Raw genomic sequence first — 19,374 nt, forward strand, 5'->3', positions numbered from 1 at the left:
AACCACTTCTTCAGTCTGTTAGTAACAGGGGCTTGGGATATCAGTGTAACTGAAAGGAATGCAAAAGGAAACAAAGTCCAGAAAGTTTTGCCTTACGAACTTCACTCTCTACATGGACATAGATTCATTGCAGAGTCTTTTAAATTAAACTGCCTACCATAATTGTGATTGTTTTTAGCAAAGTGAAGCAGTAAAGAGACATACCTACTACTGAATACTAGTGAGGTAACATTTTGAACACAAAACTGTTAAAAAATTCACTTACTTTCAAAAGGTCCCGTCCAGCAGGACAAACATTGGCAGAACATCTTCCCTTGTATCCATGCATGTACATGTGCATATACAAACTGTGTCTACTATAGCTTTTCCAAAGAACAGGATTTCAGTTATACATTCATCAGGACAAGTTTAAAAATCAGACATTACTATGGTAGATTGAACAGAAGACTTCAGTGAGCCGTCTCTAGACCTCCTAAATTAAAAGGCACTCTCAGAAGATAGCAAAAAATAATCCTTACAAAACACTGACAAGAACTAAAGCAACCACAAAGGTAACACACTCAACAGTGATTACAGGTATACATTTAAAATGCCAACATGGAAGATGGATTATTTGCAAAATATTGCCCCAAACTACCAAACATTTTTGTCAAGTCATTACAGCATGAAGACCATTGTTGCAACACAATGCAACAAAAAATATGCTTATCAGCTAAATGCAAGAGAAAGATAAGAGCAAAACCTTATCAGCATTTTGGTTGTGTGCCTGCTGCTTGTAAGAGAGGAGAATTTCATTTAAGGAAATAACTTCTTCAAATAAACAGTAACTCATAAGATCGAAGAAACATTTTGATCCATGGAGCCTGCTATTCAATAGGTTATCCAGTGACTTAGTTAATGCCTAAAAAATGGGGACAATACTGAAACAGAAGGTATTGAATTATCTCTAAAGAGTGATAACTCACTTACAAGTTTACTGCAGTATGACTCTAAATAATATTCCCTATCTGCAAGACCTGCAAACTGAATTCTGATTAAACACTCACGTGTGATGGTCCAAGAAGAAACAATACTGCAATTGACAGCTATATTACCAGTGAAAAATACCAGGGAAAAAAAAAAAAAAAAAAAAAAAAAGTTCTCAGAACTCAGGAAATTCAAGGTAAGTAAAGGTTCGAAGAGATACTTTCCACATCTTTATTTCTCCCTCTTTTCCTCCCCTTCTTTGCAAATTCTTTTGGAGGAAAATGAACACAGTAAAGCGTTCATTTTTATGAACATGACTAGATCTACTAAGCAGAATTTTTCATCTCTGCCTCCCCTTATTTCCTTCTGTTAATTACTTTTTATAACATCAGTATTTTAAAAATAAATTTTCTAAAAAAAAATATTAATGTAATTCAAGATAATTTCAGAAAAGTAGCTTATTCTTGGCACCTAAACCCCAATAGCTGAACAAAACTTGAAGCAATGTTAGTAAGAAAAAACATCCCTTCAGAAAACCTAGATCACGGGAGTTCCATTGTCTTCTGGGAAAGGAAGTAATGCCAGAAGAAGAATTAAACTCTATAATATCCATTTAGAAGCTATCTGAAGATAGTAAAACAAATACTACTTTTTCAGATCATAACTCTGACCACATAACGAGGGGCTAGCCAGAGATATCACAGCTGCTTTGCCAAGCTTGTTTGATGGTTTATTCTATCAAGATACCCACCCCAAAATAACTACAATCTTTCTTGGGCAGGGTATGTTAGCTGGATACCACTGAAATGCTGCTAAACTGCTTTAAGTCCCCCCATGTGCCATGCTCCTCAGCACTTCCATCTTCACCAGTTCATTCAACAGGGCCAGTCTGAGCCCTGGAGTTTGAAGGTACACACACCACAAGCTGTGGCCTAATTTAATTTCAGCTGAATTCTCACCTCAAAAAAGTGGCATGTCTTGAAGTGGTTGAAAAATCCTAGCTGGGGTATACTGGAAGACTCAACTTAATTTGACAACATGTGTAAGATGCACTTCTGCCAAAATCTGGAGGGAGATGATGGGGGTGTATAAGCACGTGTGAATGGCAAGTTAACTCAGACATGAGATACTGATCATCAAAATTACAATAGGCATGCCAGATTACTTTTATAATCCATTAAAAGACTACTTCACTAACATTTTTCACCTTTCTGAATAAACCAGTGTTGGTTATTTAGCTTAACACGTCTGGCTGTAGAAGTCCAAGCAGGAATTCCCATATTGCTTTATGGAGGGGAGCAAACACCTTTCTTACGTTTCAAGCAATAAGGCACTTAAAGCATTTATAATTCCTCACTCTACAAAACACACTGAATACTGAAATTAATATGTTCATTGCCTACCTCCAGTTTTCAAAGCTTCCTACTCATCAAATATTACAGAAAGATATAATTAATATCCAGTTTGTATATAGCCCAAATGTGGTGTCAGAAGTAGCTTTCTCAATGAAACTGCAGTATTTTGGCCAGCACTCTAGTTGTGCCACAAGGCTGTGAACTAAAAAGAGGGCGATCTATCATCTCACTACTCTCACTCCTGGCATTCAAATTAATAATTTTTTTTTAGAAATTCTTCACCTTATAATATGTAAAATAAGAGATGGGAGCAGAGGAAGATTTCTCATTGAATTGTCATGGAATGAAGAAGTTGTTCAGCTTGGATAACCTCCTAAGAAAGATCACATTTTCCTTTTCTCAGCACCTATTAGTCAAAAGAACTAACAAATACCTTAAAAATTATATGGACTCATGTGGCTAGTTATGTAACAAACCCTACAGTGTTTAAATTTTTGAAAATGCAAAATGAAAAGCCCAGAAGAAAATACTATTTCTACATTTTGCTTTTAAATAATTTAAATACAACAAATTATCTTTTGCTCAAATAGCTCAGCAAAGCATTACTGGCATAACTTCTTATGAGATCACATCTTCCAGGCCAAATTTCATCTTCAGATATTTTCACAAGTCAGTTTCAAATTACAAAATTTGAAAAGAAAGAGAGCATTGGAAATAAAGTGTGTAACAAATGGAAATACAGTAAACAATATTATGATACGGTAAACATAATGAAACGTAAATCTACCCGTCTTGAAATTTCTAGACATGAAACAGCAGACTATAAAATGGTATTAAAACTATTGAATGAATTTTTTTATGCAAAAATACAATCCATGACTAAAGACTGAATCCATCTGCTTACACAGAGCTTGCATAAGGCATGAAAACGTTTCTTGACTGCATCAGAACTTCTACAGGATAGGTTTAAAATACCTGAAGAGCTTGTTTGGATTCTGTAGGTAGATTTTCCTTCTAAAAATGAGGTAAATGTGGCACTGTATCAGTAACAACATCCTCAGTGAAAGTAGGTTAAAATTTCAACAATACTGGTTTTCAGTCTGACAAGTTTTCAACCAGATGAACACTGAATGGGGTTAGCACTCAAACATATTTAAGCAGGTATGTGCAAAATCCATCTTTATGCTAAAAGTATCAAACATATTTTAAACAGTCTCCTCTTCTGATTTTGATCCATTCAAAACACTTTCAATCAAGTTTTTAAATGTTGATAACCCAAATAAACTCAAAAAATTATTTTGCACAATATGTAATTTTAATTGTTTTATAACTACTCTCTTTTTTAACACATATTTAGAAATAAACGAAATGATGGTTCAAAATTTATGTATTTAGTTTTTACTAGGGAGTAAGTAATTAAAGCTTATTACACATTTTACCTATGAAATCAGAGCATGAACTCTAAAATTTAGTTTCCATCTCCCTGCCTTGTGGCATTTCAGTCAGGCATTCCTCAGCAGAGAGAGAAAGCAGAGATCCTGAGTTCTTATGCAGAGAATGATATGGAGTAATCAGCCAGGAAGCTACAGTCTCATGTAACTGCATGGGGTGCATTTGTTAGTTTTATTTATATTCCAAAAAAGTTGAGGTTATGTTTTAAGCAGTACTTAAGTGAACACACTGCTAGTCTTGCAGTTGATTCAAAGCTCAGCTTTTAACAAGACAAGCCAGCACACATACCAGTAACTTTTTAAGTGTGCCCTCTTTAAAGTTTGTGTGAAGTCTGAGAACACTGAACAACTGTAATTCCAATCCATTACACTAAAGCAAACAGAATGTTAAGATTTGGTATTTAACGCTGCCTATGGATGCAGTTTCTGATTTTATTGTTGAGTCAAAGCATCCAGAAAGTGTGTAGTATATTAAAAGCCAGTATTCCTTCCCTTGCCAATTTGCTTTAGTAACAATGTCCTTCAGAAAGTCTTCCCTACTCCCCTCTCTTGCACTTATTAAACAGGATTAGTATGACTCTGCAATTTAGCGGACTAGTTCCATGGTACTTTGCACTTCAAATGTGAACCAGATTTTCAAGCTGCTGCACAGTGGCTGTCAACAGGCTTCCCAGACATTTTTATCAAATTATTTGGGGCCAAATTCTGTGCCAGCAAAAAATGAGTATGACCTTTCTGGTTTAAAAGAACCATGATTCACGACAGGAATGGAGCAGGTCCTGTTGCAACTATAATGCTGTAGAATTAAAAGCAACAAAGATACGATCTAAGAGCTTCCTCAGGTAGGATTCTTTCCATCGGCAGAGTCAGAGCTCTAGTGGATTACAAAAGTAACAGTAATCCATGGTTCTTATCCACAAACTGGACCTAGACAATTCTCACACCAAAAATTGTGAAGGATGAGAGGTTTGCCCAAGAAACAAAACACTACAAATAAATTCTAATTTGGCTATTTAATATGAAGCAGTTTCCCAGATCTATCCAGCAACAGAAACCTTTTCATCACTGGAGTATTTGTTTCCTCTGACAGAATTTATGCCCTGCTTACAGGACATTAAGTATCTATGCAGTTACAAGCTATGGCAGTCTTTGGAAGAGCAGAAAGCTCTTGGCTAAAAAGAATACCTGATAGTGACCCAAATTGCTTTCTAGTTAATTGAAAACAGTCCCTGCAAATTATTATTTTAATAAAGAAAAACCTCATGTTGATCAAACTTGAACCAATAAATAGATGTCAATTAAGAAACTCCTAACATACCAGAAAGAGATATGAAGTGAGAATTATTAGTATCAAAACCAAATAAAATCCTCCCTTCCTTACACATTTGCACTGCCCCAAAGGAAGAAAATCAACCACTCAAACTGCACTGTAAATTAGTGACATCTGAAAGACATGAATATGCTGTTTATTATAGATGTGGTGAGAACTGATGACTAACAGACTTTTCTGTAATGAATTAAAACTGATGGGTCAGCTATAGCACAAGGCTATTCAGAACTGCACTTCTGCTTCTCATCTGTATTAGTACTCAGTTTCTTACTCTCCCTGGCTAACAGATTGACACAGGGAAAAGCACAATTATTTTCCAGTTGCAAGCTCCTGGATAGGGTCTCCAAACAGACCTAACTATGCTCCAAGATACCGCAGCAGTCAGATTCATCCTGCTACTGACATGGTTGAGACAGGCCTGAAACTTGACCTAAATAATGAAATTCAACTAATTAGCCTTAGTCAAGAAAGTGGAGAAAGGGAAAGCAGCCCCCTCCAGACTGGCACATCCAGCATGCTCTCTGTCACCAGCAAGAAGGGTCACACACAGCCCTGACTGCACACCTTCAAGAAGGGCTGACAAAACCCATTTCCAAGCAAGCTAGAATGCTAGAATAAAATGGATTTGAGAATTTCCTGCTCTGAATAAGGGATACTTGTGAGCAACAACTTCTCACAAGGATAAATAATCCTAAATGTTAAATGTAGCGAAAGCAATCCTGAGGCATACAGTAGCATGAAATCTACCTTAGCAGGTTAATTCAGCTGCCTGATAAAGTCTTCTACTAATAAAAATGGAGCAGAACCATCTGAGGGTTTCTTTAGATAACAGCTACAAAAAAACCAAACAAGTTTACAAAATAAAAAACATTCTTGAATTTCCTTACAGAAAAGCTCATTCTATTTTTTCCACCAGATAAATTAATGCTTGTAAAATAAATGACATCACTTTGATAATGTAAGATTTACTGTGATAAGAAAACTAAAAAAATTTTAAATTAACAATTTACTGAAGTTCTGAACTTCTCATATTTCAGTTGGTTATGTCATATTTATGACAAACTGTATTTACGTACTATCAAAGTCAGAATATTGATGGATGGAAAAAAGACTTCTACATCCCTACTCTGCCTGTCCCTTTAAATTTTTTCCTGTTCTACTGAAGAACAGAAGTATTATTATCATTCCATTTATTTTTTTTATGATAAAGCAAGTTTAGACTCAATCATCCTCGCAAGGTTTAGGATGCCTCATTTTGCCATGTGTAGAAAATGAAGAACCACTTCTTTGATTTAATCTGTTCCAATAAAATCAAAATGGCCTAGATAAAATGATAATGTAGGAGTTGAGATGAGTGTTTCTTTCCTCTATGCACAATGACATGCTTTCTGCATATAAGTAAGTGCAGATCTATGATCTTTACTTCTCTGCTTTTATTTTATCATCTTAATTTCAGGTCTTATTGAACTCCCAAGAGAAACTGAAAATTGCAAACATGGCAGAGTGAAAACAGCTACAAAGATTAAGATTATCTTTACATATTTATAAAGAACCAGGAAAAGAAGGTAAATTAATCCACTGTATAGGTAATTATAGATAATCTCAAGTACTAAAACATTCTCAAGTGGAATTAGTTTGACACCATATTACAGACTGTATTGCAAACCCAAATTTCTCTCTCTCTCTCTCTCTCTCTAAATATATATATATATATATCTCACTTTCTGAGGTCTGAAGGTTTTTCTAAATAATACAAAAATATCTTCATTATTTGACATTTAAAGAAAGGAATAAAAATCCCTGAGTGAGCCAAAGACAACTGATATGTATAGCCTCAGAAAACACACTCAAAAACAAGACTGATTTTAAGGCAGCTTCCAACCTCAGAACACAAATAGAAAACTGATGTGTCACAGAAAGAAGAAATCTAATTAACAGGTGCATTTACACATACAATAGGCTTTGAACTTTATGTCTAAATGTCATTGCTTCCCCACTTAATTTGCAAATCTTACAGAGGTACTGTTTCTGCTCTTAGGACTACAGGATCAACATACCCTTAAATTCAGATGGAAATAATTAAATACTTGTTGACTCATATGGTGTGCTTGTATACACTGTTGCAACAAGAAAAAATACCCTAGAAAACAAATCTAGGAGCTGTCTGAAAACAAGCATACTAGCCAACTATGGTAAGCTGATATTTCTGTTTCCAGGTAAACAAAATTAATCAGTTTCTTCCACTGAGTCTTTGAAGTCAAAGTGAGTATCTTACAACAGGATTACATTGGTGGAGTAGAATACTATTTACTTAAAAATCACAACCGGATCAAGATTTAATAACAATTTTCAAAGAAAGTGGTGCAAAGTACAACCTCTCAAATGAGATGCTATTTGCAGGTCTAAATTTTGAAGTCTGTAGACTCTAGGACATTGCCCATCTCCCTGCTTCCCCCCATGCACACACACACATATACATGTATCTTCAAACACACACACTGAAAAAAAAAAAAAAAGTACCTTCACAGTACAAATCCAATCTTTAAGATCAGCTTGTATTTTTAAGTATGAAGTCAATAGTTCTCTTGTTCAGTTCCTTTCTTTATTGTTTCAGTGTTCTGCTTACATAAGTTTTCCCTACTCTATTTTATTTTGTGTTTTTATGATAAATTTGGATTATAGCTAAAAGTGAGAAAATTCTTAGTAGCTCTTTCCTAACACTGACTTTACATTGCTCTGGTGGCGATGCGCTGATAAAGAGGTCTGGTAGCGAACAGTGGTAACTCTGAAGTTAGGAAAAAAGAGCAAGGATAGCTATTTTCTTCAGATCTGTAATGCGCCAGGAAAAGAATACACTGGAAGCAGAGAATAAGAATTAAATTAACTTCTAAATGAGAATTCATAACCCCTCCCCCTACCCAAAATTCACAGATTTTCCTCAGGAGACATCAGTGGATAATATGAGACTTATGAAGCCTACTTCAACCAACCAACCAACCAAATAAAATATGCCATCTAGGTTGTAAAATCTCATCAAGTCAGTCTGCACACAACCAGTGTGCAGCATGTGCATTACATGCGGAGGCAGAAACAGATGGGCAGGTTTCCAGCTTCCCTGCAAACACACTTCAGGGATATCTTGGGACAGAAGAGGCCACTGACACTTTTTGTTATCTAAACCCTTCGAATTTTTTTCTGTATTAGGAGAGCTTCAGAACACTGAACTCATCTAACAGATCTGTCACCCCCCCAAACAATATTAATAGGCTATCAGAAATTAAATACTGAAGTGAAACCAATCAGCATATGTGAAAGTATCCCAGAGCTTCCAATATTACAGTTGTTTCCCTCTGAGGCACTCGAGTTTGGCGGTGGCAATTTACACTCTTGCCCACTAGCAGGAGGACTCAGGAGATAACCAGCTGTCGTGCTCTGGCATGTGATGGGGTTTTGGTATGCTGAACAGAATGCTGTGTGATGGCAGTTATTTACAGAAGTAGTTTTTAATACCAAAAGTAGTATGCTCAGTATACAGTAAGAGTCCCAACACTCCTAAGCATTTCCCACTTAAAGGCTGACACTGAAGTGAAACGGAGCACATGTTAGCAGTTAAATGCTTTCTTCACAGGCCAAATCGGTAGTAGAGTTGTGGCTACAATACAGACTTTGATTGTCTAGTTCAGAAACTTAGACTCAAAAAACCCTCCAAAGTAATAATTAAAAAAAAAAATCAAAACCCAAAACATTTAAAAAGCAGCAGTCAGGGGGCCTGTCTTGTTCAGAATGCACCAGAGCAAAGCAGCTTTCTGGTCTGCAGTAGTGTTTTCGGCTGAGGGAAGATGACAAGAGATCCCCCCCATTCTTCTTCCAGGGCGGTGGCTTTGATGCTGTTACCAGCACTGTATTGCTCTGTTGCACAAAGCACGTATAGCCCTTGCAGGACCAGCTCAGTTCAGGTGAGTAAGGTCCATCCTTACCAGGGCATACCTGTCCGTGACCTTTTCCTCTGCTTTTTACAAAGGCAATAGACAGGAAACACAAATAAACCTGCCAAAAAAAAAAAAGAAAATAAGAAAACCAGTCATTAAATGCAATCCTTTTTGTCTGCATTCTTTTAGTGCACATATTCAGATGCAGCTCTTCACATCTCATGAAAGTTTGGACAATCAGAAAAAAAAAATACTAGCCTGCAATACTCTCTTCAGTAACAAGTTAAGCTACACTTTCTATTTACTTCACAACAAATCCCTGCCAACATCACTCCCAATTAATTCCTGAACCATGCTGTTTTCTGTAATACACAAACTTAGAACTTTTAAAAGCACGTTGACAATCCTTGGATCTGAATCCAAGACTTAAGTAACTAAACTACTATTTGACCAGTTTCAAATGCAACAGAGGCACCACGTTACAATTTGAGGGTTTGGGTTTTTAAAATATTACTTATTTTTACAAACGTCCTCATCTATTGTCAAGTAATACCAAATGTTTCTCTTTGCCTGGAAAGAAAACTATTTCGAGAGAAAGGAAGCTGCAAAAGGAAAAATAAGTTAATATAACATATTTATTCAAGTGACAAATAGTTTGTTGTAAGGAGTACTCTTTCAAACCCAATCAAGAATCTTCCCCTTCCTCTTGCCACCAGCTGACTGAAATGGTGAAAGATTGCCTTTTCAGACACCACTACAGTAACAACATATAACAAAAGACTACTACAGCCACCAGGGTTCTAGCTTAGATCAATAACTGCCTTGTAAATAGTGTAAAATGTTTTTCAGCCATGACACTGAAATTAATAGTTGTGCTGGCAATAAATATTGTGGTAATTACCTCAAAACCCAAATTATAAATATTTTTTGAATGGCTGATACTGCTCTTCTTGATCTTATGTTTTCTGGACATACCTTGCATGGGACACAGCAGTGGCACTATTGCTATCATTGTTGTAATAGGAATGCAAAGCCCTTGAAATTTTTAATATAAGCAAGAGTAGCTTTTTTTCCAGCATAGATTATACCAGATTGCTGAGCTAAATAAGCTTTAATGGCATTCATGAGTCTTTATTGCCTATATTTTTGCATTAAAAAATGCCAAAAAATATTAAAGATACCAGCACAGGTATATATAAATGTGTGTATATACCTGTCTTCAGTGAATCCAACTCAGAATACTGATACAGGAAAAGATATGTATCCTTAGCCTAATATAGAGATTTGTAACAATATTCCTTATTTGGCCAGATGTAGTCTAGGAAAGCTGTAACTGTACTTTGGTTATACACTTACTGGTTATGTTCAATCTTATCAATGTAAATACCATGGCTTTATTATACCAAAATAAAGGAGCCACATTCCAACATGTCTCACAGCTAGGTATACACTGTAAATTTTCAATGGAGTAATTAGTTTGGTGAAGATATGTGAAGCAGTGTGATCCCCAACTGGCAACATAAATAGCAGATATGCACTCACAGGAGCAAAACTGTATGTTTATTGTTATGGCTTATTTCCTTTCTGCAGGAGAATCCAGTTAAGCCAGGCAATAAACAGATTTGCTAAAATAATGAAAAGAACATGAATAACAACCCTGTTAACAGAGCTTTGATATTGTATTAAATGAGTTCAGGGTACCCTTTTTGTGATGGAACCTGATTCTGCAACCTGTGCACTGACTCAGATTTTGAGATTGACTCATCCCAGTTTGATGCATTGCTGTTTTTCTTGTTGTATCTTCAAAATGGAACTCTCTTGGGATTATGCCAAATATCCCAAAAATCTTAGGATATCCCAATAATCCAATCCTAATATCTAATATAATATCTAATATCCAATCCTGATATGTAATATGCCAATAATCCAATCTTCTCTACTCTGGCCTTTTTACTAGTTTAACTATACTACAGATTTTGGTTCAGAAAAGCCTTAAGAACCACATAACAGTGAAAAAAAAAAGGAAGTTAATAGGTATAAAATGCAAGTAAGGAAAACAATATTCTGAAGACAAGAGGTTTTTTTTGAAAAAAAATTGTGTGCATAAACTAAAAAAGTGTCTGATATTTGTACTTTGACAAGTCTTTTCAACAACAAATATTTTTTAATGGAAAAAAAGTTACTGGCTTTATACTAAAGGAATTTCTATGAAACTTGTACTTGGGACAAATTCTTTTCAAGACAAGTCTTTCAGGAAACAGGTGTGTGCCTTATATTAAAACAGTATCTGTGAAATTTGTGTCCATCTCTTCAAGCTGGGAATACTAAAATGTCATACAGAAAGTCACTGAATAAAATCAGACTTATTCATATATATAACTCTTACCTATTACAACAGCTATGGCTCCCAGTGCCAGTCCCAGAACCAGTATTAGGGGTGTAATGAGTAGTTTTCCAGCTGAAATGCAAAATTCATTACACAATTCAAACAAGGAATTTTATTCTTTTCCTTTGCAGCCACCCATAAACATTTTAGCAGATTCCCAAAAACTTGTTTTTCAGTTCTTCACCAAAATTCCTAGTTGTAAATTCATCCTACAAATCCAGCTAGGAGCTATCATCACTAGGTCAGCTTCTTGGGCATTTTTTTCTTTGCCCTCTTCACTCACCACAGCTCTGAGCACAACTATTTTGTACATTAAGAGTTAGCCTGCATTTACTTCTCTTTCCATTATGAAACCTCTCAAGCATCAATAGGAATGTGATAGCTATAAAAGCAACTATCATTTGGCTTCTCTGGAATCCTACTGTACAGCAACCATCCTGGAAAGATGCCAAGCAAACCAGCATCTTGGAGAGTTCAGGTTAGCTCAGCGTGATGAGACCATCACCTCTAAATACATTTCTGCACACTTAAAAAGGCTATAGTGAATGAAACCCTTGTATATGGTTGTAGTTTAGGTCTATATCAAACCACAGCCAAGTCTATACAAAAGGATATGTTTCTGCTCTTTCAGGAATAAGGCAATGAGGTTGTGCAGCACAACAACTGGAGTACAAAACTGATACAAAAAAACAGGTTCATATTCTTTATCATAGAGGCATGTGGAAGGAAAGCAGGGCTTCTTCTGAAACACCTGGAGTACAAAACAACTTTGAATCCAAGTTATCTTCGAGTTGCATGCCTTCAACTCAATGGCACAATCTCCCTCGCTGCCTTGGCCAAGTGTCTGCATGAAAGATGTCACTTGTCTCAGCTGTTAGAAAACACATCAGGGCAGGAATTTTACTGATGCACTACCAGCTTGATCAGGGATTTGAAATCAAGCAGTTCTCTTAAGTTAAGCATGTCCTTCAAAGGTCACCTCTAGAAGGGAGGAAAAGCAAGTTTGTCACCTCCCTCCTCTTCCCTCCCTCAAATCACTCCTATCAGATTTCAGTAAATGGATTACTTCATTCAATAATGATGTAAACTGCTCCATAACCTGAGCCACTAATTTGGTCACTCTGAAGGAAAAATGAGATATTTTGGAAATATTTACAGCAGCTAAATGAATTGGTTCTTTTCATGCTCTGTTTTGATAGCTTTTAAGTTTCATAGGAGTGTTATGGTTGGGAAACTTTAATTCCTAGAAGAAAAAAATTGTCAAATATTGTTCATGTTACTCTAGTTGCTAGGCATTCTATTGGTAGACCTTCCTAGGATTTTACTGCCCTGCATTCTTCATAGAGACTATAAAATAAATTATTCAAGTGTGGACAGATAAGAAATGCAGTGATGGAAAACCTCAAGAAAACCAAAAAAGTGAGCAATTAAAACATTTAAAAAACATTACCACAGCCTTTAACAATTTCAAAGTAAAGGTAATTTAAAAAATTGTATTAAAGAATATTAGTAATTGTGTAATTAGAATGTTACAGAATTATGACTACTGGTACAACAATTATTAAAAACTTGAACCATTGACCTGGTGGCTAAATACACAGAAACAGTTTGCATAAAGGGCTAAGCTAGTTTTTGACTGCAGAAATTTTTTGCAGACACAAAGAACAGTTCCTATGCTAATTCAGTTTAAAAACTTGTTTACTTGCGTTTGACAAACGAACTCAGAGCTGAAATAAAGCATGAACGAGTGTCTTTTTTCTTCTGCCTGTGAATACGAAGCTTGAATATTATATGCAGTTCCAAGACCTTACAAAATAAAATGATGTTTCCTCATCATGGGACAGGGTCTTGCTTTGGTTACCAATGCATTCTTTCTAAAGGCTAAGCTTTAAAACTAAACCAAAAATACCTTTTCTCTTTATATATCTAACCCCATCTAAATCTTCTCTCTTTACCTCTGTAAACTGAAATTAAGGAACAAGTTAACAAGAAGTGAAAAAGACTTTAACAAGCTAGAATCCAGTGAGCATACAAATGGCAACAATCACAGCAAAGCAGCAGATACATATCTTTTTCTCTAATCATTTTTATCAGCATTGTATGAAACAGCTCCATTTTACATACCTGAACTAAACATAACTTCATATCCAATTTGACACACATCATTTGTTGCAGTGGGAAGGATTATGAAGCTCTTAATCATAAATAGAATAGAATCATCACCAAGAAATGCTGCTGAGACTGAGGACATTTATTGCGTGCATTAAATTTTCCTAAGACTCACTGTCTTGTACACACTAGCTCCAAGACTGCTAGCAGAAAAAACAAATGTAAAACTTGCCTCGGGGCTGAGTAAATTCCTAGGTCATTACTCCAGGCTGGGGAACTCAGCAATAGGTTATGACACCCAGTTTATTAATGCTCAAGTCTAGTTTTTAGGGATAATTTAAGAAGAAACTGTTGTAAATAGAACAAGCTGAAAAGGGAAACCTTTTACAGTTCTGCTCAAATTAATGGCAAGCAATTTCTCTATGGAGTTATTCAGTATGATGATTTAGATATCTGTCACAATGTAATAATTGGATTTGCAGGTGTCTCAGAGGGGTCACATTACTGATGAGATAGAGAATAATGTTTTTCTGCAAATTAAGGAAACTTTTATGGTAACATAAAGTAATATTTTTTCACATGCACTTAACTCTGAGTTAAGCTGTGGTTTTTAGGATAATATATATAAAACCCTATAAATCCTTCAGTAATTCTTCACCATGTAAAAATATACTAGTTTCAGAAAACAAATTTAATCACAAGCATATGAAAAATATAAAGTTTTGTCTTTCAAGTCCAAGTATCGTCATCATATGTGCAAACAACAGAGCCACTAAGTCATATCCCTGTGGACAAATTCTATCACAAGTTTGCATCTGTTTTGGTAGAGTCCTACCAACAGTATAGGTAATTTCTTACAAATCAGACTGACTTGAATTATAAAGTTGCTAATGAAGATTGGATCCTAGAAATGCATGCTTCCCTCTGTAGTGCTCAAAGCCATGCACACATAAAGAATCTTGCACTCTGTCTTGGAACAGGAACACACCTCGGTCTGATCCGAAGGCACAGTGCTTTCATAGTCCTATTTGAAATGCTGCTTACCATGCAAAAAACTTCATTTGTTTTAATTGCATTATATAGAATCATACAATAGATTGATTAGGAAGGAACCTTTAAAGACCATCTAATTCAACCTCTCTGCAATAAGCAGGGACATCTTCAACCAAAGTTGCTCAGAGCCCCATCTAAGCTGACCACAACTGTTTCCAGGGATGGGACATTTACCCCCTGTCTGAGCAACCTGCTCCATTGTCTCACCACCCTCACAGTGAAAAAAATTCTTCTTCATACCTATTCTATATCTACCCTCTTCCTAGTTGAAAACCATTCCCCCTTGTCCTGTTGCTGCAGGTCTTGCTCAAAATCTGTCCCCATCTTTCTTATAAGCCCCCTTTAAGTACTAAAAGCTGCTATAAGGTCTCCCCAAAGCCTTCTCCTCTCCAGGCTGAATAACCCCAACACTTTCAGCCTGTCTTCAAAGAAGAGGTGCTCCAGCCATCTGATCATCTTGGTGGCCCTCCTCTGGATTGCTTCAACAGCTCCATGCCCTTTTCTTATGCTGGGGCCTCCAGTTCTGGACACAAGACTCCAGACAGGATATGGATGGCTTTCTGGGCTGCAAACACATTATCACCTTATGGCCAGCTTTTTACCCACCAGCATTCCCAAGTCCTTCTCTGCAAGGCTTCTCTTGGTCTCTTCATCCCCTGGCCTGTATTGATACTGGGGGTTGCCCTGAACCAGGTGCTCACGTGTTATATCCTGTTACATATCCATGAAGTAATAGCAGGTTTTTAATACAGTGCACTCAATCAAATTAAAATGACACTTAAGTGGCATGGTAAGTATGTTTAAGAGAGCTGAATGTTTTTCTTTTCCGTTGAATTCATGATTAACTCCAGTTATAACCAAAATCCTGCCATAACAACCAAATAATCACAATGATAATGGAATCTCTAAGTTCACTGGGACTGAAGAATAAAATCGATTTCATCTTACTGTACTGGCCACAGGGTAAAATTTCTCAACAAAATATGCCAGCTGAAGAGGGGAAAACAAATATTATCACATTCAGAGGCCATTTCTGCTCCCAGGTTTTTTCCTTCTCTCTGTGATTTATGTTACCTTTACAGAATCATTGGTTTATGAAGAAAAGTATACTGAAATTTCTATGTTTTCATAAATGCTTTTTCCTTACTTTTATTGAAGTAGCGTTTGTGATTGCAGGCACACATTTGCTTCTTAACAGAAACCATGATAGCATGCCAGCCTGCCATGAGGTGTTCTTTCCTTTCTACACACCCCACCCACTCAGATTTGGTAGAAACAAGCCAAAGAACCTTCACTACAAAAGCTACAAACATACATTTGCTGAAGCGAGTATTTCCTCTCCGTGGCAAGAGAGTAAAATACACAGAAGAAAATGTATCCAGCAAGGTATCACGTCTTCCACTAACAGTTCAGACTAAGAGGACATTACCTTGACTACTTAGATGAGCAACAGAATCATTTTACTACAGGAAATTCAACCTTTGTTTCTTGCTACATGTTACTAAAATTTAGAGACTATGCTTCAAATGGCCTATATCTCTGATAGTATCTCCTCTTTCAAATATCTTCTGATGACTCTCAGAACAAAAACAAAATCCAGGCTAGGACAGTAAAACCTACTGATGATAATGCTCAGCTTTTGCCTGGCAAAGCCTTGATATATTTGCATTTACAGTTCTACCTGCTGGGATAGAACTGCTCACTGATCCTCAGCATGAGCTCTAATGGGAATTAGACATTTCTGGATTTTCAACTTGATCTTTAATAATTAAGACTAGGAAGCTGTAGTTCAAAAGCAACAAAAAAATAAAGATCATGACAAAGGAGAATCTGATGGAGGGTCTATTAAAGACATGAGAAGGTAAGCAAGATACTATTATTTACTCACGTTCTGATAAAAGTAGTAACCAACGAAGCAATCTATTAAAAATCTCACCAAATCACATGAACACACAATGCAAGGATAAACATACTTTCTCCACACAACGTAAAGTGAAATCTTAGAGCCCCTGTCAGAGATTTTGTGGAAGCAAAAACCACAAATAATTTCAGAACTGCAGAAGTTGGTGAGGGATACTGAAAGCTCTTCTGAAACTGTATTAAGTGCTTTGAAACTGCCCTTGAATTTTAAACTTATATTTAACAAAGCTTAAATATCTGCTCTAGTGACAGGAGTCTTTAATCTAGACTAGATCCTCTCATGCTGGAATTTTCTCTACAAAATGTATCAGAGTAACCACATCGAGTTGCTTTGCATTTTCATTAATTTTCCTATTTGTTTTGTTATCTTCAACTCACTTCTCTTGAAGTCTGTTCTAAAGCCTTTCAAGTTCTCGAGACATAAGCAGTGAACTTGGGAGGACTTAGTGTTGTCTGTTGAATAAGCATTTTGGGTTTGTAAGCCTGCCACAATTTTGCAGACCAGTCAACAATTTTTACTACCAGGCCTATGGGGTTGTGTGCCAACTCTTGTTTTAGTTGAAAATGGAAATAATTTAGTTTTTTTACTGGAACACATTTGGCTCAGGAGTACCGCTTTCACTGCAGGTCTGCTGACTTCTACTTCCAGACATTCAGGCTCTTAACTTTACCTCTATGTTCAGCATCTCCAACTGATAGGATCAAAGCATTTCCTCATCCTAGAATTCCAAGTCAGCTACAATTCCTACGCCTTAATTCCAAGTACAAAACATCCTATTTTCCTTAATAAGTATCCAGTTTTCAGAACCTAACATTTCCTATAATGTTATAGATAGCTTTACTCACTGTAAACTCACTACCACTGTGTGTGATTTCTGTATGTTGAGCTGGGTTCAAAAGCAAGTTAGGAATGCCTTTTTTTTTTAAATTAATCAGCTTTTGTCATTATATCCTTGTGAGAGAAGTTAACACACAAGATTGTATTTTAAGCTAGATTTTATCTAAAACAAAGCCAAAATTTAAAAGATAAGTGTCCTTCTATTGAAATGGACAAACCTGAGTGGTTTGGTTTTTCAAAACCAGTTCAGGTTTAAGTCAAAACAATTCTTTATTCAAATGATTCCTTGACACAAAAGTTAGTGTTATAAAGGTTCCTGCCTGAATCCACCTCTCCCATATGCTTTTAGTGTAACAATCACAGCTAGCAACATACATATTGACAGTATTTTTCCACTTTGCTAACCTAAAGAAAAAGGACCGGAAATGGAAGGTATCAGAATAAGATACAATACTTATTCATACACAGTCCATCAAAAAAGAAAGTGTGAATGCTATATACTTATATAAATATAACATATATTTAGTAATATACCTTTTATTTACCTAAGCAATAGGCTGCCTAGCTGATAGATAAAAGGCATTGGTTTAAAGTAACTATTATTGACCTCTCCACACCTAAAGACCTCATTATGCAGCTCTCCACATGGAGCATTAATCCACTCACCACAGACAGAGCCTCGCACCAGTCTCCTTAAATGTGGTCTCTCAGGGAGGTAGCGGTATTTGCATCCAAAGATACTGAGGTTTGAGGTGTGATCTCCAAAGAACCGGAGCTGGCGGTATCTCTCCCCACAACGGTAACAAAAATTAGTGTTACACTGTGAACAGGTCATGTGGTCACACCCTTCTGTTCTCTGGATGTGGATCTGTGCCAGTGGAAGAAAAAAAAAACAACAGATTATATTTTTTCCCCCTCCCTAAGAAAAGGAAAGCAAGCACTCACTTGTGCAATCAATGCATTGGATGAAAAGACACCACAAGTAACCTCTGCTTAACTCAGCACTTGCATTAATATATACTGCAGCTGTCCTAAGACAATAATGGTTTGCTAAGGTGTGTTTTAAAGAATCAAACGCAAGTTATAGTTGTTTCCAGATTTCCACTGAAGAAATCTTTCCTGCATAATTCTCCTTCTGTGTTTAAACTCTCTTCGTATCAGATGAGAACCTGAGTAATCCCTGCCCTCACTAAAAATTTGTTTTTATTATTGTTTTTATTATTTAGACATATTATCACCAAACTTTATTAAAAAAAAAAAAAAAGGCAGCACAGTAAATATAGTTATGAACTCTGCCTGACCCTTCCCTGGATGGGTTTCCCTTCTGTGCCATCTGTGGCCCCATTCCCATTCCCATCATGAATTGATAAGATGTTTTGGAGTAAACGTCAGGAAGATTTTGCAGTTGCAGGGAATGATTTGAAAAGTATGTGGGTTTTTTTTATAAAAGAAAGATTTCACAAACCATATAAAAGATTTCCATACTATCCACAGCCCAGCATCAAAAGCTGGGCTTCCTAGGTTCTACATACACCCTTCTGCTGCTCACTCACATGAAATAACTATTTGTATATCTCCATGTATTCTTCTGCAAAACTAGTATATTTACCTACCTCACACAGATTTTGTAAGGCTTCAGTTTTAGTTTATAGATCTGCAAGTCTTAGGAGAGGGTAGTGCTGGGGCTGAGCATTTCACTAAATCAACTACGACTACACAACAACTTTTAGATCTTGCCAACTAAAATTATAGCTAACAGGGGTGTAAACACACACTTTTCCTAGCTTACAAAATTGCTTAAGACCTCCTCCCATCCTCCCCACTCCCAGACCATGCTTCACAATGGAACAGCAGATAGAGTTACCTAATAATTGAGGTTGAAAGTGACCCTCAGAGGTCATCTATTTTAACCCCTAACTCCAAGACTGGCTAACTTCAAAGTCAGATCAGATTGCTCCAGGCCTTGTCCTACTAGACTTAAAAAATTTCCTACTATGGGTATGTCACAGACTCTTTAAGCAATTTGTCCCACACTTC

At 36.4% G+C, this 19,374-nt stretch overlaps 1 protein-coding gene across 1 annotated transcript in view; it reads right to left on the reverse strand.

The window, feature by feature from the left end:
- Positions 1 to 8,586: 8,586 nt before the first annotated feature.
- The window catches only part of RNF217 (ring finger protein 217), a 55,945-nt gene continuing 45,157 nt past the window's right edge, over positions 8,587 to 19,374 (reverse strand). The window contains exons 4-6 of the mRNA XM_030447550.1: positions 18,004 to 18,205; positions 11,418 to 11,489; positions 8,587 to 9,149 (exon numbers count right to left, since the gene is read on the reverse strand). Coding sequence (XP_030303410.1) covers positions 9,076 to 9,149; positions 11,418 to 11,489; positions 18,004 to 18,205 — 348 coding nt within the window. The 3' untranslated portion in view covers positions 8,587 to 9,075. The remainder of the gene's footprint in view (positions 9,150 to 11,417; positions 11,490 to 18,003; positions 18,206 to 19,374) is intronic.

Source organism: Calypte anna, chromosome 3 (assembly GCF_003957555.1).
Source record: "Calypte anna isolate BGI_N300 chromosome 3, bCalAnn1_v1.p, whole genome shotgun sequence".
In the NCBI taxonomy this organism is placed as follows: Eukaryota; Metazoa; Chordata; class Aves; order Apodiformes; family Trochilidae; genus Calypte; species Calypte anna.